The sequence below is a fragment of the Xenopus tropicalis genome, chromosome 3 (genome assembly GCF_000004195.4).
Source record: "Xenopus tropicalis strain Nigerian chromosome 3, UCB_Xtro_10.0, whole genome shotgun sequence".
In the NCBI taxonomy this organism is placed as follows: Eukaryota; Metazoa; Chordata; class Amphibia; order Anura; family Pipidae; genus Xenopus; species Xenopus tropicalis.
In genome coordinates this window covers 76,649,889-76,677,775 of record NC_030679.2, presented here as the reverse complement: position 1 = coordinate 76,677,775, position 27,887 = coordinate 76,649,889, and the positions used below count along the sequence as shown (strand labels likewise).

The window sequence follows — 27,887 nt, the reverse complement described above, 5'->3', positions numbered from 1 at the left end:
AAATTGAGCATTTTTTTTAACAAAGTTGTTTTCAGTGCTTGCCTTATTTCTTTAAAGGTTTTCATGATAAGGGTAGTTTTATCACCGAATTCTGAAGCAACATCTCAAGACATCAGCTGGAAACTTGTTCACAAAATTGTCTTCCAGCATAACAGTGATCCAAAGCATGCTTCCAAAGTTGTAGGAAAAAGACAACAAAATTAAAGCTTAGACCTGAATATCATTATAAAATTTGTGGACGGAATTGAAAAACCTGAAAATCTGACTGACACCAATTCTGCCAGGAGGAATGGGCAAAAATATCAGCAACATATTGTGAAATGCCTGTAGTTAGGCTACCCCCTAAGTGTTTAATTAAAGTTAAATGAAAACTATACCTACTATATTGTTCGCCAATGCGCATGTGTGGGGGGGGGGGGGGCTAAGGGTGCCGGATAAGAAATCCGGCGCTGGTGATGGGCTGTGTGCTCCCCCAGAGATCACATGACCAGAAATAATGCAGCTCTAACTGTAAGGCTGATGGCAGACGAGGCGTAGGCCAGATATCTTTGGCAAGTGGAAAAGCGCTTGCTGAAAATACCGCCCTGCTCCTCCTACCTGTGCCTGCACCCGAATGAATGAGATACGCTTGGGTGCAGGCACATGTAGCCGAAATACGCATAAAAATGTAAGACTTTGCATTCTCTCACGTTTTTATCCTTATTTCGGCTACATGTGCCTGCATCCAAGCGTATCTCATTCATTCGGGTGCAGGCACATGTAGGAGGCGTAGGGCAGTATTTTCAGCAAGGGCTTTAACACTTGCTGAAAATATCCGCCCTACGCCTCGTCTGCTATCATCCTTACATGAAGAAGTATAGAAGCAAAAGGCAGCTCTGTACATTAATTGGCTGATGTGAGCTAGCATGTTTGCCTGCCTTGGCTTGTTTGTAGGGTTGCCACCTGGCTAGTATTTTAACATAAAAATTGTATTTATTCATACTTTTTGAAGGGTTTCTGTGATGTTTGGGGCTCTTTAACAAATTTTGGTTCAGAAGCTGGAGTTCCTCTTAAAGGAGATGTAAATGTTAAAAAAACAAATCATATATTTAGCCTTAGACTACTATTCTCTACACTTTACACTACCTTAATTTTTAATATAAGACTACCTTAATCCACCGTGTCCATCGCTCCCCTCTGGTGTTTCACAGTCGCATGTGCCATGTTTGACAGTTCTTCAGAAGGACCAGAAGCCCCCACCCTCCTGGGAAAAAAAAGCCTGCTCATGCACAGGCTGGCTCCTGCTGCCTCCAGGCATGCGCAGAAGGGCTCCCCACTTCGACTAGACTTGTCGGTGTAGTGAGAGACCTGAACAGGAAGTGGGGGCGGAGCTTTACACTGAACAATGAAGGAGAGGACTCGAGTAGCTTGTAACTCAGCAACCAGGTCAGAAAGAACAGAGGGACAAAGGTAGGCAATCTAGGAAGCTGTTTAGAGTAATTTTTTTTTTTTTAAAAAAGGTTTACTTGTTCTTTACGTTACACTGTTAGTTCCTACCATGATCTGTATTATTACCATGATTACTTCTACATTGGCCTAAACAAAGGTCTCTATAGCTTGCCTTTTAGTGGGCTATGGTAAGCTGCACTACTAACAGCACTATATTTTTTGGCTTAACCTAAATTACCAAACCACTACATGTATTGTTTATTTGACTGATCATTTGTTTGCATACTGCCTGAGAAAGCTTAAGGCAGAGAATAATTGTTGGATGCCTGCTGATTGAAGTGAACATCATTTATTATTAATCAGACAGAGTGCTCCTGCATACTGTGAATATGCCATCATGCTACCACAGTTACATGTTTAAAAGAGAATTCTCCTGTAGATGAAATGCCATTAATCACCCTGAACTGCTAATTGAATAACAGGTTAAAATAATAAGATATATTTTCATGTCTTAGTATATATTTTAAAATGCTGTTCATCAAGCTATTTATAGGTTGAGAGATAAATTATGGTATTTGTTATTTGAGGATAATATTATTTCCCAGTTTCCTTCAAGTGAATGAAAAATATTTTTGTTTTCAGAGAAAGTGATACGGTCAGGTCATTTTCAAAATGAAAATATATATGTATATATATAAGAAATATGCAGTTTAGTGACTGTACTAAAAAGTTTTACCTTGCAATATTTGCAGATTATTTTAGGGAATATATAATAAAACATCAGACTTAAACTAAAAAAAAGTATTAAAAAGTGAGACTGCAATGGTTAAAGATGAAGCAAGTTGTTTTTCAGGTCAACATCAATTTTTTTTCTTTCCTTGAGTTATAAGACCAGACAGCAGAAGGATACTACGTATCCCCAAGGAAAAGGAGCTAGGTATCTGTAAAAAGACATAAAAAGTCCAGGTTCCTTGTGTCCCAATGGGTTAGGTAGCTTTTTGTAATATTTATGCATAGACTTCTGAAGATTAAAGAAGTAGACTATAGTCACATCTTATGTTTCACTAGCTAGCTAGGTCAGGAGATACCTAAAACAAGTAGCTGTGAGAAAGTAACTTTTTAGGTTTTGTCCATGATGGAGTTGTCTTGTATTCCCTTACAGTCATGTATTTTATTGTGATTGGTTCTGATCTCTTTCACACATTTAGACCAGAATGTCAAAAAAATTATTGAGGAAAAATAATAAAGAGGTGCATCTCTTAACTGGGTGCTGTTAGACAAGACAAGACAAGACTGCTTCTGTTAGCTTTCACCCTAGTGTTTAATTCTGTTATGCCTTTGAAGGAAGAACTACTATAAAAATGTCATATACGCGTCATCTCATGAAGATAAAAAAACACTTTCTAAATATAATTCATTTCAAATACAGTACAGTTTTCTCTTTTCTATTCCCCTCTCAACAGTCTCTCTCTACATTTAGCTTTTTGTAAGTCAGTTATTTAAAAAAGCAGAACTTTGTCACACATGGCATTTTTAGGTAGTGTTATTACAAAGCCCAAACATAATGCAAGAATGGCAAAGCATTGCTCTAGAAAACACTGCAATAGGCTTGTAAAACACAAAAACATATTACATGCTAATATCTGCCAAAAAAGCTAGAATGTGCATTTTCAAATATAGGCGCTAATATGCCAGAACTAATTATATTCTATTAAAACAAATGATTATGCCTGGATTGCTGACACATATAGTGTATATATACATTGCCTATTTTAGAATGGTTTCTGATGTTTCACAAGATTTTCTTTCTGGGTGATGTGGTGTTATCATAGGATATTATTATATAATTTTGATACCTTTCTTCAGTCCTCTTTGTTCAGGTCCCTGCATTTTGGTCATTACATGAGTCATTACAGATATATAGTGAATAATGTACCCCCTATTCTAAGATATAAGGATATTATTACCAAGGATTTCCATGACTATATAAAAGCAACATACAAAAATACAGGTCATGAAACTCCAAGGTTACTTTCAATATCCTTATATTGGGGGGTACATTATTTATTAAATTACACTACAAAATATATTATTTGGGTACATTATTTATTAAATTAAACTACAAAATATATTATTTGTCACATTACTCACTAAGTGTGACATCAACAAGCACTGTTTATAAGGATATCATTTCATAATATAATATTCATGGCTCCTGTGTATTATAAACATAAAATACTTAGATATTACTGCAAATCAGATTGTAGTTATTGCACATCATGTTATTAAGTGCGGCAATGCACATGCCAAAGCTCAGATTAACATAATGTCATGATGGTTTGTGAGAAATGTGAATTAATGCAATGGTATTTGGTAGAGTCAGGGGTAATTCAGAAATATGCCTGGCTGATATACCCTTAAAAATATTCACATTTTTTCATAGGCATTTTTATGCCGCAATACAATTTTGTAGAATAAAAATGTCATTATTAATTAATTATTGTCCTATATATATATATATATATATATTTTTTTTTTTTTTTTTTTTTTATTATTTAGAAAATATCAGCAACAACAAGAGTTTATTTAAAGGACATGTAAACCCCACACACAAATTTAATCAGTGAACAGCCTCTTTGAAATCTTTCAGTACCTGCCACACTGGTTGTCCAGAGGTTAATTATAAGGCTGCAGTGTCCCCTTTATCACTTAGATTACCTTCTCCTCCTGTAACCTACTCGGCCCCCTCCCTCAGGAATTTGCTTTGGCTGTTGGCTTGTGGGCATGCTCAGTTGTTCTAAGCTCAGATTACTAAACACGCTCCCCAGTCTAGCAGCCAGTGAAGAGATGGCACTGCTGGTTCCTATAGAAACTCAGCTCTAGCTGTCTGCTTCAGTTTTTTTTCTCCTAACCTCCTCTCCTTAGCTCAACTCAAAGCAGAACTTTTATCAAAGACAGTTCTGCCTGTGTGAGACTGTATTCTTGATGAAATGTATGCTGAATAAGGGTCTGTGTGTGTGTGTATGCTGTTTGCAGATTCAAATGTATCTGATTATGTATCAGAGGAAAAATGGCCACCGGGTGAAAGCTCTATTTGCTTTAGGAAAATGTGATGGTGCTAGAAAACAGAGGGGATATTTGCAGTACAAATGATGCCATTTGGGTGGGGGGAGACATATCCAACTGATATACATTGTAGGTAAATGTAGGCTTTACATGTCCTTCAAGCAATAATGCAAAAGAAATAAAGAAAACATCACCAACAATTGGGAAATATACCCAATATGGCATAAAATAATAGAAAATTACAAAAATCTTTTCCTGAAACAAAAAAAGGTCAAAAGCTGAATTAAGATGACTTCAGGTTTCTAAATAAAAAATCCAAAATAGCTAATGTTGCAGTTGTTTATAATCGCCTATCATCTCCCAGGTCATCTTGTTCTCTATTCCCTAAGTATCCCTTAACTTTTTTTTTTAATCTAATATGTTCCTTTATCTGACAGATACAGATTCAGCCCATATGCAAAATATTACTATTTGCACATGCAAAGGGCACCTATCACACAAAAATTGCTTCCCCCATCAGAGTTGTGGCTAATACAGCCTGCACTTCAGTTGTCTGACAAAATTATTCTTTTTAAAAAAAAAAAACAAACAGTCCCCACCGGCGCTAGGCTGCATCAGGAGGGAGCTCCCAGTGTGGACAGCCATGTTGTTTAGCAGGCATGCCCATGAGAGAAGCACCCGCTTGCTCATTATGCCTATGCAAGTGCCACAACATGGCTACCCTAACTGGGAGCTTCCTGGCTATTAGCCTGCACATTCTGGTAGGGGAAACAATTGTAGGATGATAGGTGCCCTTTAATATAGCAACAATAAAAGTACTTAATAGAACAAATAACTATTCATTTATTTTGAGGTGTGCAATGATCATAAAAAAATGACAAAGATTTTTCCAAAAGATGATTCAGTAAATATTATACACAATGCAGAATACATTCTAACAAATTCTAAAAGATGTGCGTGTTCTATTGGTCAGGTGTAAGCAGCGGTTTCACACACAAAAGATTTTTTCAGAAAATTACAAAAAGGTCTTTTTGATACCACCCTGAAAATGTCTTGAGCTAATTTACACTTCTCTGTGGTCTGGTATTTCTTAGTAGTCAATCTTTTGCAGACAGGGTGCTTTCATATCAAAACAAACATTAAAGGAGAAGGAAAGGCTAAGTCACTTGGGGGTGCCAAAATTTTAGGCGCCCCCAAGTGAATTTAAGCGCTTACCTTGTAGCCCGGGCTGGTGCCCCTGTTAGGAGAAAACTGCACCAGCCCGGGGGAACCTGTAGCGAGCGCTTCCTCTTCCGTATTCCCGCTTGCGCACACACAGTAGAGCTGGTGCAGTTTTCTATGAACAGGGGCACCAGCCCGGGGTAAAAGGTACGCGATTAAAGTCACTTGGGGGTGCCTAACATTTTGGCACCCCCAAGTGACTTAGCCTTTCCTTCTCCTTTAACTGCTTTTTCTACTGGATGTTGTGACAAATGTTAATACTGTATGTGATAATTCACATCAATGTGATTTTCTATTGCAGTGTGTGCAGAAGCCTACAACCCAGATGAAGAAGATGATGACACTGAAACAAAGGTAAATGATCTGGTTAGTGCAATGGATTCTGAGGACTTTTGTTGCTGTAGCTGTAACTGCTGGTAGCTCAGATTACACATTCCTAAGGAAGGGGGGAGTGGTTTTTATGAATTCTTATGGAAGGGGGGAGCAGGAGAAGGGAGAGAGGAGAGAACTGCCCAGACTCTGGCCCCTGGAATGAAGGATTTTTCTGAGAGAGGAAGTCAGATATTGAAGAACATGTTTACAAAGAAGGGACAAGAAATCCTGTGTTTCTTTTGTGTTTGCAATTTTTGCATTGTCTGCGCAGTGGCTGTGCTTCTAGGCTGACAGGTCATCTGTTCACACTCACCTAGGTGGTGTCATGCACAGGCCCAGATCTAGGCATGCACATGAAGGGTAAGATACATCTACACAGGCACTTCACCTGTGGTACATAGGAGGAGGAGTCCAGGAGATGCCTGCTTACTTAGTTTTTTCGAATTATGATAAGATATGTTTAAAGCAGTGGATAAACAAAATAACAAAAACATCACATGGAAGCAGATGTTAAGTTTAAAGTAATGAAATCACAATTACAAAGTTAGTTATCCTGGTAGGTATATTGCCCGTTAACAGTATGGGCCAGCTGTAAGAGAGGTCTGACTATGTGCTTTATGTGTAAAGTTTTCAAAGCAACATGAGGTAAATGTGTTCTAAACTGTCTTAAAAACAACAATGCCAAACATAGAAGAAAAATGTTAGCAAAGAGCTAACTGATGGGGAGAGTTGGACACTTAACAGGATAGTTGATAAACCCAACAAAATCACAGCCTCTTAAATTACCATAGAATGCAATCTCTTTTAATAGAAACTGTATATCATGAGCTTTACAAAGCTGGAAATTATAGCAGGGCTGCAACTTAGAAAAACTTCTATCCAAGGTAAAGAGTTAAAGACAAAGAAACCAATGTAAGAAGTACAAAACTTAAATACTTGGGCAATGGAAAGAGTGTTGTATTAAGTCCACTTTTACACCTTTTCTATAAGTACAGGTGTAGTTGCATATAAAGAAAGCCAAAGCATGCCTTTAACACACAATACCTGTTGCAATCGGTGAAATATGGTGGTAGATGTGTACTGAAATGGCTGATGTGATGGCACGCGTCATCAGTAAAATGCAATGCATATCTCTTAAATATCCCTCACTTTATATTTAAAAAACATTTCAGTGTGAAAAATAAGAATTAACTCCGTATTGATTTTTGTTTGGAAATACAATCATAATTGAATGTAATTTTTTTTGATTTGTAGGTAATATATCCAAAAACAGATGACCAGCGGAATCGACTTCAAGAAGCTTGCAAAGATATTCTTCTGTTTAAAAGTTTAGATCAAGTAAGCAAAACTTGATGACTTGCAGTGTTTTATGGGGTGTTAAGTGTGTAGCCCTGCACCTTTTCTTTATATGCAGTCTTCTAAAAGATGTGGATCAATGGTAGCTAAATGGATGCTAGTAAGAATGCTATGGTAATGCTGGTGCAATAAGTTATTAACTCTAGAAAAATCCATGGTTCATCATGGTCCATCATTCATCACTGTGCTGAAACATCTGAAATAAAAAAATCCTTGTAGCTCAGTGTTTTAATAAACAAATTCCCAATACACCAGCGATGTGTAATTAAAAAAAAATACATTCCTATGATTATGGATAAAATTATCAGTGCTACTGATCATTTTATCCATGCTTATTTTGAAGCACTGCAACCACTGGAATTCGAAACCATTAAAGCTCAGCTGCAATTTGTAAGGGATGTCGATTAACCCCTGAGTGTTTCCCAGTGTTTCATTCCTCAAAGTTTGCCAACTTCCATATAGTTGCTTTTAGGGCCAGTGTGCCTGCCCAGTCTACTCTACTGAGTTCTGATTGACAAAATGTACTTATTGACACTATGGAACCTTGGACATGGACATGCTGGTAGTTCCAGGGTTTCCAGAGTATATTGCATCAATAGCCAAAATAGACATGTGCTAAACAAACGGCACACTAATGTAGTTAATTAACGATGTATGCATTGACATTTGAAAGTGAGCTCATACCTACTCTGATAATGCTAGCCATCACTTGCACATGATTTATGAACTGCTCACTAGTGCTCATCTGCAATTATGTTGATTTTTTGGGGTTTCTTTATCTTTTATTTAGTGTGTTGTAAGAATGAACCCTCCCAACTACCTCTTGCAGTTTCTGCCAGCTCCAATGGGAACAGTGCAGGTTGGAGTGCCTTTTCACCCTTAGATGTTTAGGATAAAAAGGTACTCACACATGCACTTCTGTGTGCTTCCAATTAAGGTCACATTATTGTGGTTCTCGATCCATTTGAGTTCACACCTGTTAATTCTAATAAAGAGGGGATATTTTTGTGGAGTGTCATATTTTAAATGGTGGGAGCTTTTTTTTTTGACTGTAGACTAAAGCTGGTTGGTTTTCATGGTTTCTTAACGTATAGCAAATGCTGTACCAATTACTATAATTTCAACCCTGAGGGCTAAAAAGTATAAACTGATTAACAACCCCAATAAGATATATTCAGTGAGATGCAGTTGAAACACCCTATCACATTATTTTCATTGAGAGACATTCGGTACTGGCACCCCAATCACAATACAGTGGCTTGTAAAAGTATTCGGCCCCCTTGAACTTTTCCACATTTTGTCAAATTACAGCCACAAACATGAATCAATTTTATTGGAATTCCACGTGAAAGTCCAATACAAAGTAGTGGTGTACACGTGAGAAGTGGAACAAAAATCATACATGATTCCAAACTTTTTTTACAAATAAATAACTGCAAAGTGGGGTGTGCGTAATTATTCAGCCCCCTTTGGTCTGAGTGCAGTCAGTTGCCCATAGACATTGCCTGATGAGTGCTAATGACTAAATAGAGTGCACCTGTGTGTAATCTAATGTCAGTACAAATACAGCTGCTCTGTGACGGCCTCAGAGGTTGTCTAAGAGAATATTGGGAACAACAACACCATGAAGTCCAAAGAACACACCAGACAGGTCAGGGATAAAGTTATTGAGAAATTTAAAGCAGGCTTAGGCTACAAAAAGATTTCCAAAGCCTTGAAAATCCCACGGAGCACTGTTCAAGCGATCATTCAGAAATGGAAGGAGTATGGCACAACTGTAAACCTACCAAGACAAGGCCATCCACCTAAACTCACAGGCCGAACAAGGAGAGCGCTGATCAGAAATGCAGCCAAGAGGCCCATGGTGACTCTGGACGAGCTGCAGAGATCTACAGCTCAGGTGGGGGAATCTGTCCATAGGACAACTATTAGTCCTGCACTGCACAAAGTTGGCCTTTATGGAAGAGTGGCAAGAAGAAAGCCATTGTTAACAGAAAACCATAAGAAGTCCCGTTTGCAGTTTGCCACAAGCCATTTGGGGGACACAGCAAACATGTGGAAGAAGGTGCTCTGGTCAGATGAGACCAAAATGGAACTTTTTGGCCAAAATGCAACACGCTATGTGTGGCGGAAAACTAACACTGCACGTCACTCTGAACACACCATCCCCACTGTCAAATATGGTGGTGGCAGCATCATGCTCTGGGGGTGCTTCTCTTCAGCGGGGACAGGGAAACTGGTCAGAGTTGATGGGAAGATGGATGGAGCCAAATACAGGGCAATCTTGGAAGAGAACCTCTTGGAGTCTGCAAAAGACTTGAGACTGGGGCAGAGGTTCACCTTCCAGCAGGACAACGACCCTAAACATAAAGCCAGGGCAACAATGGAATGGTTTAAAACAAAACATATCCATGTGTTAGAATGGCCCAGTCAAAGTCCAGATCTAAATCCAATCGAGAATCTGTGGCAAGATCTGAAAACTGCTGTTCACAAACGCTGTCCATCTAATCCAGGGGTGGGCAAACTTTTTAGCTCAGGGGCCACATTAATTAACATACGGGCCGGACCGGGCCGGGACAGCGTTCAAAAAATCAAAACCATCAAAAATTATGGGGCCTCTCAGCTCCTCCCCAGCGACCCGCTGCTTCCTTCGTCCCGTCCTTCTGTTCCCCGGCTCCCCAGTGCATTCTTTTATATGGTTGCGCCCCGTGCGTGCTGACGCTGTGCGCACGGGGCGCAACCAATCAGAGCCCGTCATTCTTTTAAGGGGGCTGGAGACGGCGGGCCGGATTAAAAGGGCTGACGGGCCGGATGTGGCCCGTGGGCCGGATGTGGCCCGTGGGCCGTAGTTTGCCCACCCCTGATCTAATCTGACTGAGCTGGAGCTGTTTTGCAAAGAAGAATGGGCAAGGATTTCAGTCTGTAGATGTGCAAAGCTGGTAGGGACATACCCTAAAAGACTGGCAGCTGTAATTGCAGCAAAAGGTGGTTCTACAAAGTATTGACTCAGGGGGCTGAATAATTACGCACACCCCACTTTGCAGTTATTTATTTGTAAAAAATGTTTGGAATCATGTATGATTTTCGTTCCACTTCTCACGTGTACACCACTTTGTATTGGTCTTTCACGTGGAATTCCAATAAAATTGATTCATGTTTGTGGCTGTAATGTGACAAAATGTGGAAAAGTTCAAGGGGGCCGAATACTTTTGCAAGCCACTGTATATACAGTGAGATGCAGTGGGTACTGAGACTAGGCATTTCAGCATGCCCTCACTCATAGGTTTGTTTCACAACCATGCAGTCTCATGAGGGTTCCACCTGAACAAACTAAAAATGAACAAAACAATAAAAAAGTAAGTGCAAATGCAAAAACAAAAAGTGTTAATTGAGGTCTGATAGGGATATGACTGATGCTAGGTGATAAATAAACAGTTTAATTCCAGCTAGTTAGTCGCCATTTAGGCTCATGGCCCAGGGGGAGATTAGTCGACCGCAGTTAATCTTGGCTACCACAGAAAACTAATCTCCCCCAAAAGGCTTTTTTTTTTTTACTGGCAATAAAGTGAATTGCTGGTGGAAAGGCATATGTTTTGCTTCATTTTCTGAAGTTGCCTGGGGGAGGAAACTTCATGTGACTTTCTGCAAATACTTCATATCAGTCTTTTCTTCTGCTGCCTTTGTTTGATATCTACCCAGCTCTGCCTACTTCACTGTCTATGTTAAGAGCTATGGAGAAGCTACAAGAAGAAAGAGCCAATCAAAGCGCAATATGACTATGAAGATTTTTATTCATCCAGGTCATGGTATATCTAGTATAAATAAATCTAAAGCAACTGGACTTGTTAAGTAATCATTGAAGACGTTTCACTACTCATCCGAGCAGCTTCTTCAGTTCAACTGACTGGTATGGGAAGTCCTCAGCATATATACTCTTCCACTAATCCAATCACAATTGCACTTTGTAACTCTTCAGAAAGGTGACATCTGAAACTCACAGAGGTGTGAATGCTGTGGAGTTACTTTGTATCATGCCACTCTTCAAGTGTTACTTGTTAGAGTTGCATGAATGGATGTGTGAAGAGTTTTGCTGTATTTCTACACCTAAAAGACAAGGGACACTCCTTTGAAAATAGCAACATCCAAATTTTGTACAAAGAAGACCGCTGGTTTGAAAGAGGCCATTCATGTCAACGTGGAGAAACCATCCCTAAACAGAGGCGGGGGACTTCAACACCATCTGTCTGCTACATACAATGCTGTTCTAACATCTGTACCCTGGCAGTTTCAGAACTCTTCACACATGTGAGTTTCAGATGTCACCTTTCTGGAGAGTTACAAAGTGCCATTGTGATTGGATTAGTGGAAGAGTACATATGCTGAGGACTTCCCATACCAGTCAGTTGAACTGAAGAAGCTGCTCGGATGAGTAGTGAAACATCTTCAGTGATTACTTAACAAGTACAGTTGCTTTAGATTTATTCATACTAGATAATCAAAGCGCAACTGATTACCAACTTGCAGAAATTGAAAGGAGTTTTTCCACACTGTTTAAATTATCAGCAACAGTCAGTAAGGAAGTTGTTTAGGGAGGTTTGGGAAGGCTTAGCAACCCCAAACCTTATTAAAAATTCACCCATGCCCATATGTAAAATCTAAATAAGCTATTTTCACTAAAATGTACCTTTTTAGCTGTATGTGCCATAACAGAATAGACTTAAAATATAAAAACAGCCAAACTTTTACAAAGAAAGAATCCAAGGCACTAGGAAAGTAACAACAAAGTAACAACCTGACTGTTATAGTTTAGCAATATTTTGCCTTTGCTGTTACCCACAATGGCATAATTTGGTAATAACCATTAAATTCAATTTTCAGGTCCTTTCAGGTAGACACCTTTGTGTTTTATATTTTTCAGTCACCAAATTGTCCATGCAAAGTATCTTGCCACAATAACATATCTGTAATTTGGGTTTCATTTTGAAGTTTCAAGCACATTGATATGTTTATAAAACTGGGACGATTTAGCAAGGGAAACCATCTGAAACCAGAAAAATATAATTGGAAATCAGTGGAAACTCTATATCTATTATACATTTTAATATAAAACAGTGTTTCATTTAGTTGTTTAATTAATAATGTGTTCTCTTCTGCAGGAACAGATGTCTCAGGTATTAGATGCAATGTTTGAAAAACTCGTAAAATGTGGAGAACACGTAATTGATCAGGGTGACGATGGAGACAACTTTTACGTAATTGACAGGTAAAAAATGATTTTGACTTAAAAATGTTTAAAGAGGAAAACCTCAACTATTCTGATACATTTTCAGTCTTATGTTTTGCCAGGGTTTAGAATCATATTGAGCTCTTTTAACAGGTGTCAGTGCATATATATATAAAAAAGAACTGTGTTTGGTATCTTATTGGTAGAGTTTATACCATATTCAGTACCAGTTTTGCCACTCAATATAGCATCTGCTATTGCTGGTTTCCAGAACTAATTTCTGTAATAGGTATTACATTTGGTAAAGCATAGACACAAGCCAGATGTCACATATACAGGTATGTCACAAATCTGATTATACATAAATTAAACTAAGTTGCCAGATGAGTGAAAACCATTTAGCTTTCTCTGTCCCAATAAAATAAATGTGTGAAATTGAAAATATCTGACCCACAATTAATATATCTTAGTATTTCTCTAGAATACCACACAATACACAAAATCCCTGTAATGTTTTACTACCATATATATATATATATATATATATATATATATAGCAAGAAAAGATAGAAGCCGCACTCACAGGACTTAGTATTGTGAGTGCGGCTTCTATCTTTTCTTGCTACATAACTTGTTGAAGGACTGCACCCAGGCACAATTAGATTTTTTGTTACGTGAGTGCCTGCTGTGTTTTGGTTTTCTATATATATATATATATATATATATATATATATACAGCAGCGAAGAGATCCGCACTCACAGGACTTATAGAATTAATCTGGTGTTTATTGAGAAGACTAACGTTTCGGCTACCTCAGTAGCCTTTTTCAAAGTGACTCACACAGCTAAACCAGTGTCTAATTAACATGTTAATTATAACACAGACTGAATACCTTAAACCCATATGGACTTAATGAACTGGTCTCATACTCCCCTTTTTATTTGCCCTAACCTTTCACCTCTATTCATAGTAGTGGAAATTTCCTGTGCTTGAAGGGGATGTAGTTCGTGGCTGCAGTGTCTTCACTTGTCTATACTCCACCTATGCCTTTAGCTTTATTGACAGTATTTCGCTTCCCTTAGTTTGTTTAGTTGCGTGTTCATCTGTCTTCTGGCAGGTCAGTTACTTATAGTACCTTGACATTATAATTCCTTGTGATATTCGTGTAATAGGCTACCTTGTTATATCTGGTTTCTTTTCACATGTTGCTACATTGATTAGATCCGTTACAAGTATCAATCATGTTTCTTTTCTTTTCCTGTCCATTTGTTACTTTGTTACTTGATACACATACTTATATCAGTCTCCTTACACCATGTATGTTTGGCTCTTTGATTCACCTATCCCCACCTCCAACAATACAGTGTCTTCAGCGCTGGTGGCACGTCGGTATAATTGGCTCCCCAATTTGACATTGGCAGTGGCAAAGGGCGGCACATATCTATAGTCTATCCCCTAGTGTGACAACGTATATACAATTGCAGCAGACTCACCATCTTGTGGCCTATATTAAGGCGATTGGCACCTTGGACAAAGGCATCATAGATGCTATCTAAAAATCATGAGCTTCATTACCTAGCTCCACTACTACTATGCTACTTTAGCGCATGAGACACAATAGGAATGCCGTGTTGGTCCGTGTCCCGCTACCAAATACGGGTTCCTGTGCCACATGTGCGGACCAGTCTCTCGACTCTATGTACCGGATGGTGCTTTCTTGGGAAATAATTTTTGATCATGTCTCCACTTGCCTATTGCGCACCATAGCCCGGGTTCCAGCCTCTAAGCCTGCACTTCCATCTGCGCTTCTACTCGTCAGCTGGCCGTTTACCGTGGAGCCGGTATTCTTATGTGCCTCAGGCTACGGTGCTGCCTTACAATGTAAGTGCACCGAAAATCTTTTGGTGAGTACAGTGCCCCCTTTAGCGATTTAGTATGCCACTGCCCTTGCCCTATATGCTGTAACTCTTTGGTCCGATTGCCACGATGTCACTAGGAAGCGCTTGGAGCGCCTAGCATATTTCGGTATGTTTCGAGGTGGTATTCCTTGGTGGGATTCCGTGCTGATACTTACCTTCTCCCTTTGCTCTTCACTGTACCATTTATTTGGACTTACCTTTACCGGAGATGGGTTTCTTTCTTTCTATTTACCTGGTGTCACGTACGTTCACGTTTCCTCTTGCACCGATACTCGTTTTCCGACTTCTACTGTTTTATTTGTTTTTTCTATAATTATTTTATTTTAATTTTCCCAACAATATTCGTTTGTGTTTCGTTAGTATTCGTCTTATGTAATTCTTTCCCTGTGTTCACACCCAGCACCTACCCCTTTAGTATACTTCGGAATTTTGTTGTTTGTGCGTATAAATTTTCTTTGCTAATGCCTTGATTATACATTGTCCGTATCAGGGTATCGATGTACTAACACCTTATAATTAGCATTTTAATGATATGTTAATGTGATGGGTGGGGTTGGTAGTTTTGTGCACTATACACGTCATGAAAGTTTTTTCACTTCTTTGTTTGATTTTTCCCGCCATACACAGTATTTATGTGTGTTTCTCCTTTGCTGCTACAACTTTGACAAAGGCTGGTGTAACAGCCGAAACGTTAGTTCACTCCTCTGGCAATAAAAAAAGAATTTTTTGTTTTGTATAAGTCCTGTGTGTGCGACTTCCGTGATTTTTTCCATATATATATATATATATATATATATATATATATATATATATATATATATATATATATATATATATATACATATTACAGATAAGATTCTCTTTTTTTTTTTTTAAACAGAGGAACCTATGATATTTTTGTAAAATCAGATGGAGTTGTGAGGTGTGTTGGTGCCTATGATAATCGTGGAAGTTTTGGGGAATTGGCATTAATGTATAATACACCTAGAGCTGCTACAATTGTTGCAACATCTGTTGGTTCCATATGGGGTTTGGTAAGTATTTGCATGTGCTTATTACAAATTATACTTGAAGACATTATGTGTGTGTGTGTACACTGTAGCCACTTTTTTATAGCTCAGTTAATTACATTAATATTTATAACCGTGATAAAACAAATTAAAGAGATTTGAGCTGACACATCATAGCTGTTATAGCTGTGCACATAAAGCTAATAAGAGGAAGATTTTTTTTCCCACTACACAGCATGAGATAAAAAATTCATGGTCATTTTTCAAGCTTTACAGGGGTCCTACAATTTTGGCAGACTCTCATTCCACCTACTTAAGCAACACCTGCTTAATCATTTGTTGTGGCCCTGCTGGTTTAACCCCTAGCTTTCTGAAGAAGAAATGCTAAGTTGTTTTCATGCTGTTGTGCAGTAGGGAGGTGGTAAATCCCTGAAATGTCAGAATGCAATCTTAAAGAGGCAAAAACAAACAGTAGCACAATTCTAACATCCCATTGCTGTTTTAGTATTTAAATACCTTAAATGACAGCTGCTTCTCTATAGGGTTGTTAACATTATAAAAGGTCATGAATCTAGTCATTTGATTTACATAACATCCTCTTTTCTGTAAGATTTGCATTGCACAATTTGGAAAATAATCTGAAAAATGTTGATGCAATTGGATTTATACTGTAAAAGTGCCAAACTAAAAACATAATTGTAAAGATATTGTGCTGACTCTGTTCACTCGTCTTCTTCATCTAAGTTAGGCCTCTTATTTTTATTCTTTTTATAGGGCCTACATCTTTCACAGTATTTACAGAGATTGTTCTTCATTTGCATCAGTCCCATTAAATACACATGCACACACGGCCAGTTTCTAGGAGTCTAGGAGAAAAGCCACAAAGATATGGGAAAACATATAATATTTATGCAGATAGTAATTTGGTCAGATTCAAGGCGAGAAACCCATGTGTTGCAAGGCAGCCATGCTGACCTTTGTTCTACTATGCTGCTCCATTCTGCGCCTAACCACCTGCATAACTATACCATACAATGTACAGTTGTTAAAAGGTCTAATGCAGGACAATGTACATGTCATGTGAAAGTACGCCCCATATAAATTTCTTTGTTAGCATATGTAGAGATATAAATAACTGATCTGAAACAGTATATAAAGGTGTTGAAAGGTATTGCCCCATTTGGCAAAAACAGCCGCAAGTAGGAGGTTTTCTTTTTTATATTTTTCCACTCCTCGCTGTATATGTTTTTCAGCTCTACAGTGTTTGAGGAGTTTCTTGCATCCACAGCTTCACAATCTGGTCTTTGGCCATTTCAGAACCCTCTATTTCTATTTTTTCATCCATTTCTTGGTGAATTTACTGGAATATTTATGGACCTTGCCATGCTGCAAGGTCCACTTTCTGTTGAGCCTCTGTCTTTAGGCAGATGGTTTCAAAATATCCACAAGCACACTATGATACAATGAAGAATTTAGACTGAATGTTATGATGGTGAGATGCCTATGCCCTGATGCAACAAATGAGCCCCAAACTATGTTGTCATTTTCACCACAATGTTTACAGTTGGCATCAGGCTTTTCTGTAGAAATGCTAACTTTTGTTCTCACCAGAATGTTTTAGTCTTGTCTGTTGAGAGCACATTTTTCTTTGAATTCTTGTGCCTAGGTACTGCACTGATGATCTTTCTGGACAGCTAAATTTTCCTCATGGGTTACCTCCCATGTAGATCTAGTTTCTGCAGCTTCTTTCTAATGGTAGACTTATTCACTTTGACATTAATAATGGCAAGTGCTGCTTGAAGGTCCATTCTAGGATTCCTATAAATTTCTTTTTGAATCTTGCATTCAGTTTTCAGGTAGTTGTTTGAAATCTTCTCCAGATGATGATCCACACAGTGGAATGACTGATGTCCAATTGTTTGGTGATCTTTTTAAACCCCTTCCCAGACTCATAGGCATCTATAACCTTCTTTCTAAAGGCTTCAGAGAGACGCTTTTAATTTTGACACAGTGATATCACACAGTTCAGCAATAAAGAGCAATCAAAACTGTATGCCTGAGGTTTCAATAAGACAGGTTTCTATAAGATTTTTCACCTGATATGGTGCAAATTATACTAATTTTTAATTGTTTGAGCTAATCATAAATAGACGCGTTGTGTATTCTCAGCAACCCGAAAAATCTTGCCGAGAATACACCCCCTATGCTTCAAAAAACTTTTGCCTGCACCAGGAAGCATTGTACTACTATTATATATTCATATTTAGGTAAACAAAAAGTGTGACAAAATAAGCAATTGTGTCGAGTTTCCAAATACTGCACACCCTAAAATAAAAAAAGGCATATAGGAGAAATACTACAAGATCAGCAATAAAGCAGACATATAGCATAATTGACCCCCGCCCATTTTTGTAGACAGTAATGAATACTATATGGTACTGGTTTCACTCTGGGCTAAAAATTATTGTTATGTTTGAAAATGTCCCCTTTATTGGAGCTCCTATAGATCTGCTATGATTCCTATCTGTGTTTCAAATGAGGGGTTGGCATGTTTATATGGCCCCTGCAAGAAGCAGTGGGATAGCCAATCACAGCCCTGTCAATAAATCAGCCCGAAATACAACTTTCTTTAAGCACATTACTTCTATATTTAGAGGATGGACTGGCACATACTTGGTTTTTAAACAATATGTCCCCTTTAATGAATTATCCATACAAATGACACAATAATATTAGTATTTGTTTAATGTTCAAATATAATTTGAAAAAACGTTAAACATCCCATAATATGTTTGGTAAACAATATGTATGTTAATGATGCAAGATGCATAGAGCTTATAAAAGCAAGATAAAACCATGGCAGTACATTTAATCTATATTAGGCATAAAGAAGCAAGCCAATATAGACACAAATACATTTAATAAAAAAGAAGCTATTTCCTGAAACATAATAGTTTTAAAGATGATAATTGCATATTGTGTTCAGTATAGCTTATGGACCCATTTTGCAACATAAACTTGTCCCTTTTTTTAAAAAAATGTTTACTTTTTATTTGAATTGCAACCTCTAAGCCCCAAAAGGTTATAAACATAGCATAACATCAAGCCCCTGCATTATCAGAGTAGTAGAGAAAAAGTACCATGAGAAAAGTATGTATGTACATAAATCATAACATATACAACATAAACGTATAAAAAGTTCTGTACCATTTGAAAGAACCAAAGGCTGAAATTAAGTTTGTTGGTGAACAAAATCCGCTCTGCACACTTACTAACTAAATTTAAACATTGGTGTTACGGTCTGATGCTGTCTGCAAATAAGAATAGTGCAGACATGCAGGGTCGGACTGGGGGGTGCAGGGCCCACGGGGGCTACCACCCCCGGGACCCTGTATTTGTATTTTGCAGCTTATGCTATTCCCCTTAAAAATTAGCTCTGATCACAGCTCCTGGAAACCTACAGGCCATCCTAATGTGAAAAAAGTAGGGGACTGCTCTGTACCCCACATAAAAAAAGCACAGGAATTTGTTTACTGGATTGGTCATTTGCTCATAAGAGCAAGTCAGGCACAGATAAGGAAGTGAAACATGAACAGAAATTGAAACACACCCACTCGTCATTCTGCCGCAGACACTGAGGAATACAGGGCTCCGGTTAGCTGTTTTTTAGCCCTGTTAAAAACTGCTTTGCCATCTGATTTTTTTAAAACATCTCTTAAAGTGCTTTCCTATCTTAGGGCCATATATAAACACTGAGTTAGATTTTGACTTTACTTCCCCTTTAAGCGTTCTGTCCAGCCATACATAGTTGTACTATGCCTGCACTTTTCTTATTGGGGGATGGGAACAGAAGGGAACATAGACAGTTACTGTAAAGTTTATTAGGGATGTGTACAAAATAAAATTGCCTGACAAGCTCAATTTCAGCCCTTCATTCCTGCAAACATTACAGAATTTTTATTAAGCTTATATTGCAAAATGGGTTCATATGCTGTAGTGAACACAATGAACGATTATCATTTTTTGGCTTAAGATTTTTAAGGAATGTATAATAGAACTGTTATAGCAGCACATGCAAAATCAATTTAAAGGAGAACTAAAGCTTAACAAAAACGTAGGGTAGAAATGCTGCACATAATGTTTTGGGCATCTGACCGGGCCCAAGGCTATGGTCAGACTGGGTCTGAAGATCTGTTCCTCCGTATGTGCCTACAGTTGCTCCCTATCATCCTTTTTGCTTATTCACAGCACATGCTGTATGCTGCTGTCAGTTACCTAAGCTTAGGGACTGACGCAAAATGCATTTACTATATATAAAATATAAATGTCTTGATAAAAGACTGATTAGTAATTAACTTCGATTCTCATCACATGCAACTAGTACAATAAGCATCTGAATTTAATAATCAGCCCTGTAGTATCAGCTTCTATGAGAGGTGAACCTCATTTTGTGCAGGATGATTTGCAAGGACTACTAAGCTTAGCCTCTAAACAGCTGCCCAGAGCATACCGAGCATGTGCAGTGTCACTGCACTTTTAACAGAATCAAGATGGGGTGCTCCTGTGCACAACTTTGAAGGCACCTGTTGAAGAGATACTTTAAGGGTGGTGCTGGAAGTCGGTATAAAAAATACCACAGTTTTATTTTTTTAATACTATCTCTTACGGTGCCTATCTCAGTATTGGCTCACATAATTAACTATGTCTCTCCAACAAAAAGTTTACTTATGTGATCGAGCACGCGTTAATATATTTAGGGGAAACATTCCTTCCCTGGGCCGGGACTGTGTTTCCCCAGGTAGCTAAAGGATCAATTATGTTCCAGTTCTCTTGCTTCTGCTGAGGTGCCCCCAGTATCCATACTTAAATAACAGGTCTGGGACAACACAGATTTAGACTCCCTCAGCTTTAGTACTTTCCTTAGTATTGTGGAAAATCTGCTTGACTACATATATACTTAGTACCTTTTTGTAGTTTATATTGTAACTGAAATAATTTATATAATTAAATAAACCTCTTAGCCTAAACTGTCAAACTCTGTTGATCTCAACTTACATGATTCTTGTTCAAACTTAAATTACTACTTATACCCGAAAAACCAACACTGCTGCTAACTAATGTTCTTTCCAAGAAAAAAAATTATATACCAATTGTATGGGGGTATAAAGCTAATTGCTCCACCAGTGGAGACCAGTAGAGTGCTCAACAACACCAGATTTGTTTAGGATATACAAATTACACAAAAAATGTCAGAGCCTTGCAATCAGTTTACATCATCCTTCCTGTATGTGTGTGTCTATTTCAGAATCAATACGTTTTGGATTTTATAAGCAAAAGTTGTTTGTGTTTGGTTGCCAAGAGCTTTAAAGTTACATGACTTTAAGGGTGTTGATTCAGTTCAGTTAAACACTTAACCAAATCAGAAAAAGTGCTTGCGTTCTGCTGAATCCCACTCTGAATTTTGGATTTGGTGCATTCTACTATTTATGGGTAGATCTCATCAAGTGTTGGGTTGTTTGCAGGGTAAGTGTAGTCTTTTGAGCAGTCATGCCACCAAACATATTCATTTCAACTGTGGGTCCTTTACTGGAACTGACAATGCATTGTCTTGGGTTCCTTCGCTCTTCCTCAAATCCTCCTCCTTTATGAATTTACTGGGCACTTTTATAAATTGCTGTTTACTAATTACTGTTGCAGAACAGACTATCTACTTCCTACCACACTTTTCTCCAAATTACACAGGAAAAAAATAAATTATTTTTTTCTCTTTCTTTGAACCGAAGGATAGGGCAACTTTCCGAAGAATTATTGTAAAAAACAATGCCAAAAAGAAAAGGATGTATGAAAATTTTATAGAATCATTGCCCTTCCTGAAGTCATTAGAAGTAAGTCTGGTATACTATCCAAACTACAAATCTCTTCATTGTATTTGCCATTAAATACACCATACAATGCATCTGAAAAAGTAAATTATTTGTGCTATGTCTTAAGTTTTCAGAACGTTTGAAAGTGGTTGATGTCATTGGCACTAAAACATACTACGATGGAGAACAAATCATTGCTCAGGTATGATACTACTTCCTAAAGTGATCTATCTTTTCATCATGTATTACGAATACATGCAACTGAACAAGCTACTGAATTAAACAGTGCTGCTGATACGTGGCACATCCTGTGTCAATTTAAATTTAGAATATGGCTTCCAGAGTGATTTACCTATGGAATCTGTACAAATAATAATCTCCTACTATAACTTTAGTGGGTGTTTTTTGTCTTGATAGTTCACTTCTATATATTTTTGATACATTTCTAGGTATTTAAAAATGAATACACCGCCATATGACAAGCAGACTGATAATGCATGGTCATATACATACTTTCTGACTTGTTTCGTGCATGTGAGTTATCTTCAGAGAGGTTGTTAGTAACATTTGAATTTTATTGATTACATTTGCATGGCAATTAATATAGGAGATATTTTGTTTTCACAGGGTGATGGAGCAGATAGTTTTTACATTGTTGAATCTGGAGAAGTGAGAATAAATATGAAAAGCAAGGTAATAAAAAAATAATTAATTTGTAATATTTTTACAAATGTTTGCCCTTGAATTTGGTAGTTGAATTTAGATTGGATGTTGGTAAGCATCAATATGCACTGCAATACTGTATAATTAAAATGTGTTTTTGTTACTTTAGTGCAGGCATTTATGCAAAAGGAAAAATAAAGAAATAAAGGCTAAATGCCAAATAACTAAGTAAACCTAGTAAGTAGCAGCAATGACACCTACAGCATACAAAATTAGAAATTAAAAATTAAAAATATGCAGTATCTGTACCTAAATCTTTTATTGGCCCGGGTGTATAAACCCCGGGCCCACCACTTAACACGTGTACCGCTAAGGTATAATCAAAACAAAATTTTTATATTAATAAATTAAATCTCACCAAAGTCGATGTGTGAGATCGTGCAAATCACAAAATGCTCACAAAACTGCATCTATTAAAATGCTATTTACATATCTATCTGTCTAGCTGCAACTAATTGCATAGTAATGCTGGTTGCAGTGCTGCGAGCATCACTGGGCCTGAAATGATGCAATTTCCCACAACATGCACATGATTTACTAGGGATGCACCAAATCTAGGATTCGGTTCAGGATTCAGCCAAGATTCAGTCTTTTTTTAGCAGGATTCTGATTAGGCTGAATCGATGCTTCTGGCTGAACTGAATCCAAATTCTTAAAATCACGTCACTTTTTGTCACATAAACACGGAAACTGAAAAAATTCACCATACGCATAGCGCACAGTTGTCTTTATCCCTTCTTTGTCGTAATTTGCATCTTTTGCAAAGGATTTAGATGATTTACTCATGGAGACCTTAAATGGCTGCATTGGTAAATCCCTTGCAAGAATACCATTTGCCTGTGACGCTGGAATTCTAGAAATTAACTACATTGTGGGTTGCATTCATTTTGCACATTGGTCACTGCAATTGCATTACTAAATGAGTTCTAGGGTATAATTTCTAAATCCTAAGTGTCCAATAGTCCTAACATTTTTATATAGTGTTTAAGCAAGTTCCCCATTTCTGTTTATACAAAAAAAGATTATAGGTGTATATTATGTTATTATGTTGTCTGGAGAGCTTTCTTTATCTTCTCATATACTTAGTACAAATAGGGCTAGTTTTTCTAAAAATGTGCTCCAGTAACCAGTCATGTTCTGTATAACTCTGTCATGAAATATTATCACATTACTAGCAAATTAATAAGACCGTAATTGGCAGAGAATCAGGTGTGTGTGTGCGTGGGGGGGGGGGGCACATACTTAAAATATTTTACAGCCATTTCAAAAGGTAAGTACACCATGTCATTTTTTTCTTAACGTATGTGGACTTTGCCTGACTTTTCTGAGATTGGTTATACGACAAAACTGCAACAATTCTGAATCCGTCCTCTAAACCTGTTGAGATTGTGTAGAAGTCAGACAAGTGTTCCTTTTACAGTTGGAAGATCTGATAATTTTTTTATAATTACTGTTCAGATTATATCAATTTTATATAAACTCAGATTATATATTTAATAATGGAAGCGGCTTAAAAAAGTCCAAAAAAGTCCCCCATAGAGTAATAGGGTATTGTTTGAAAAAATATCTAGTGGAGCAAACCTATAACTTAAAGTGATACTGACACGAAAAAACAACTTTTTAAAATATGAATCTACATAAAAAGTTGCCTATAGGTCGTGTTGATCATTTTTTGCCGATAGGGCTGCTTTTGTAAGTAATTGTTATTGAAATCCCAAAACCTGACTGTTTTGCCAACCTGACTGTCCCTTCTCATCCTGAAAGTTTCAGCTCCTAATGCTAACGGCCCCCTGCTGGACAAATATGGCAGCCCCCTCATAGAGGGACATGGGGGATCAGATAGGGAATGTAAAAGCTTGGACAAATACTTTTATGGCAAAATTATAAATAGCATGCAAAGGCAATGTTATGACAATGTTATAAAAAAGGTTTAATTTCTGGTGTCAGTATCACTTTAATGAACAAATATAACATTCTGCAGTCTCTACATCTAATCTAAGACTGCACCGTGTGGTTTCTTCATGGTGGCATTCTTAACATGATGTACTGCATTGTTCTGCTGTTCTAAACTAGGGCAGAGAATGTACAGTATAACAGAATGTTACAGTATAACAACAGTTTTTCTGTCTGTTTTAAGTTATATTAATAGTTGTTACTAAAGAAGGCCTGTGTATTGTTTTTACCTATAGTTTAGTAATGTTAAGCACTCTTTTTGTTTTGTTTTTAATACATTGACAATGGGTTATAGGGAGGTTATAGGGAGGTCTTCTGCGTGATCCTTTAAGCTCTCAGTAGCTTGTTATTATATGATATATCAAATGGTTCCTTAATTTCTTAACAGAGCAAGCCAGATGCTGAAACAAATGAAGCTGTTGAGATCGCTCGCTGTACCAGAGGGCAGTATTTTGGAGAGCTAGCCTTGGTAACCAACAAACCTAGAGCTGCTTCAGCCTATGCTGTAGGAAACGTCAAATGTCTTGGTAATAAATGCAGCTTTTCTTTCACTAAATATAGATTACAGTTGTATAGTTAGAGACCTAGATATAGTTTTCCCTTGCTAATGTATATAATTATAAAATAAAAACTTGGGGAAATGAAACTGCTTTCTAGACACTACAATAGCTGATCTGTCACAGCTGAGCAGTTCACTTGCCTTTTGGCCATGAGGATCTCCAACTTCTTGTCAGTCCAAAGCACTTCTTTTAAAATGTAATCCTAGTAATCAATGTAACACACTTGTCTTTTTATTTTTTTGTGATGAGGAGCAGGAGATGGGTGAAATAGGTTGTGTGGTTCAATTTATGCAATAATCATTCTTCTGTATTTAAAAATATTTTTGCCACTTAGATAATGTCAATGGTGACAAAAAAACAATACTTTTATATTTCCTTAGTCATGGATGTGCAGGCTTTTGAAAGACTCCTGGGACCATGCATGGAGATAATGAAAAGAAATATTGCAAACTATGAAGAACAGCTTGTTGCTCTCTTTGGAACAAATATGGACATTACTGATCCCAGCACATGAATGGCGAACACAGAAGAGGTTGGGAATGAGCATGAGCAAAGAAGTGGTCAGACCACTGAAGATGTGTTGATTATTTTATACAGATGCAAAGCATTTATGTGATTTTTTATGAGCCCCTTAAGCCAACCCAAGTTTATAATTCTGCCATTAAGCAAAGATTACTATTGAAATTAGTTTTTGCATTTGTCTGCTAGCCAAACTTAGGATCCTTAAATCTAAACTATTACAGGGATAGGCACCCAGCTTTTGCAGAATTTCAACAGTGCTTCTGTGTGTGATAGTATGGAACATCTGTAGCACAAGTGATCAACACAAAATATAACTGTTGTATTAAGTCATAAATGATATATTGGCTAAAACTTCTCTGGAAATGCAACTGCAGAATTAAAATGAGTTGCCAGGAATTTAAATCCTGTAAGTTTTATTAGATACGCATAAAAATGCAATTGCATATAAATTCAGATGCTAGGCAGCACTAATGTCAGTTTGTACATTCATTTTTAATTTCTAGTATGGGTTTTTACCATAAATACTGGTGGACACACATTAATATAATGTTGATTATGCTGCAAATTCAGTAGAATGATGCTTTCTTTAATAATACATCCTGAAATCTATCAATGTTAATGATCCTAAAATGTGTAAATTATCTTTTATCTGGAACTCTTTTAACCAGAAAGCTTTGCAAAACCACAATGGCAGTGTTTAAATAAAACTGTTCTTCATTTTTAAATGATTTACCTATTTTTTTTCTTTTTCTTAAGGAATATTGCTCCAAATTATGAAAATAACACTGTGACCCAAGCATTCTTAATATAACACATCAATTCTGTAAACAAAATTATATTTTGTGTCAGATGGGTTCATTATAGAAACATAGAGGCTGGGAAAAAAAAGACACATCCATTAAGTTCAGCCTTTTTGCTTAAAGGGGACCTGTCACCCTAAGAAATAACTCCAAATTATTTTCTATATTGTTAGTTGAGCAAAATGAACTTTACTTACTCTATATAAATAATAGAAATCTTGTTTCCTTCAATCTTAGAATTACTCAATCAAAGCAAGCAGGCAGGCACCATTTTGTGGACACTGTTATGAAGGCAGGCTTTGTATCATGCCAAAATCTTGTTTATGTGCCTGGGGGACCAGATGCCCATGCACTGGCTACACAAATAGATGATGAGGCGGGAGGGGAAAAGTGATATGTGCAGTGACATCTAGGTAGTGCTGAGCATAGAGGCGAGGCAGGCAATATATGATTGACAACTGGGATTTTTAAATGCCTTTATAATGGGTTTGGATGTGTTAATATAAAAATGAATTTGGTTTCATGTTTAATTTGAAAAGGACTTTTATTATACAGCTTTTTATGTCTGGGTGACAGGTCCTCTTTAAGTGAAAGCTGCCTAACTGCTACAATCTATTTATCTTTCTTCATCTTTTTTTCTAAATTCATTTTAACTAATGTACCCATAGGGAGAAGGTATTGCATCAGACTTTTATGTTTTATGTAGAATTTGGTTACAGAATGCAAGCATTCTTATTTAGAAAATCAGCAACTTATTTGGTTTATTTTCTATGGCAAATTGAAGACATTTAAGCACATCCACTTTATCCCCTTGTGGTATAGCTAGAGTTATCCAAGCAGTGTGCATGCAATGTATGTATATCTTTATTTATTTATTTTTTAAACATTCGACAGTTTGTCCTTCAAAAAGATAAGAAATGAAGAAAATAGAATACTTACAGAGAAACAAAATAAGTAATTTAAATAGAGAAAAACAAAACAAAAACAAATTAACTAACTTTGCCCAGTGGATAAACTATAAAAAGAAAAGGAAAGAAAAGTTTCCTAGAGAGCAAAATCAAGGATAATTTTGCTTATATGTTCTTGAATTATTGAAGAAAAAAAAAATCTATATATGCAGCATTTTATAAATCTGATCCTTATTACTTATCTATCTATAGCATTAAAGAAAAATGACCATGTATTTTTAAAAGGAATCCTGGATTAGGTTCACTTGTTTTTGCTTTGATGGCCTCTTGCCAGCTAAGCTGATTAAGATAAGAAACTATTTCTGTTATAGGAGGGGTTTCCTCTTTTAACCAATAATAAAATAATGCTTTTTTAGAGGCAGCCATAAACAAAAATAATAATTTATAAATTTTTTGTGCTAAGGAGACTGGTAAAATGCTTGATAACACCTCATCTTTTTTAATGTGTAATAGAGCGAAACTAGGAGATAACTTTATATTTAAATTCAACCTGTGGTTCAAGAATCTTTCCACCATGTTCCAGAAGTTACCAATCTTCGGACAAGACCATAGGTAGTGGAATAAATTAACACCAGTCTCGTTACATTTGGGGCAAAAAGAGTTTGTTTTAAAGCACTTATTACGAACAAAAAGTTTTCCATATCCTAGATGGACAAGTTTGAATTGCTTAATCCTCCAGCTTTCAGCAAAAATCAGATTGTTGAATTCATGTATAGACTTAACCAATTGCGAAGGGGATATAAAGTGTTGTAGATAAACAGACCACTTACACATCCACAAGGGATGATTATCTTGGGTAAAAACATCCCAGAATGTACCAGAAAGTATGTTGATTTTTATATTATGTGGTTTGTCTTTAAATTCTAATATTGCCTCTGCCAGTCTATGTTTAGCGACAAC

The 27,887-nt window shown here is 37.1% G+C and overlaps 1 protein-coding gene across 2 annotated transcripts in view; it reads left to right on the top strand.

Annotated features, from left to right (window-relative positions):
• prkar2b (protein kinase, cAMP-dependent, regulatory subunit type II beta) overlaps positions 1-25,947 on the top strand; it is a 42,876-nt gene extending 16,929 nt beyond the window's left edge. For both annotated transcript variants that reach the window (XM_002933093.4, XM_012959995.2), the window contains 9 exons: positions 6,017-6,069; positions 7,342-7,425; positions 12,600-12,706; positions 15,468-15,621; positions 21,381-21,482; positions 21,589-21,663; positions 22,089-22,154; positions 24,526-24,664; positions 25,078-25,947. In XM_002933093.4, coding sequence (XP_002933139.3) covers positions 6,017-6,069; positions 7,342-7,425; positions 12,600-12,706; positions 15,468-15,621; positions 21,381-21,482; positions 21,589-21,663; positions 22,089-22,154; positions 24,526-24,664; positions 25,078-25,211 — 914 coding nt within the window. In that variant the 3' untranslated portion in view covers positions 25,212-25,947. The remainder of the gene's footprint in view (positions 1-6,016; positions 6,070-7,341; positions 7,426-12,599; positions 12,707-15,467; positions 15,622-21,380; positions 21,483-21,588; positions 21,664-22,088; positions 22,155-24,525; positions 24,665-25,077) is intronic.
• The last annotated feature ends 1,940 nt before the right edge of the window (positions 25,948-27,887 follow it).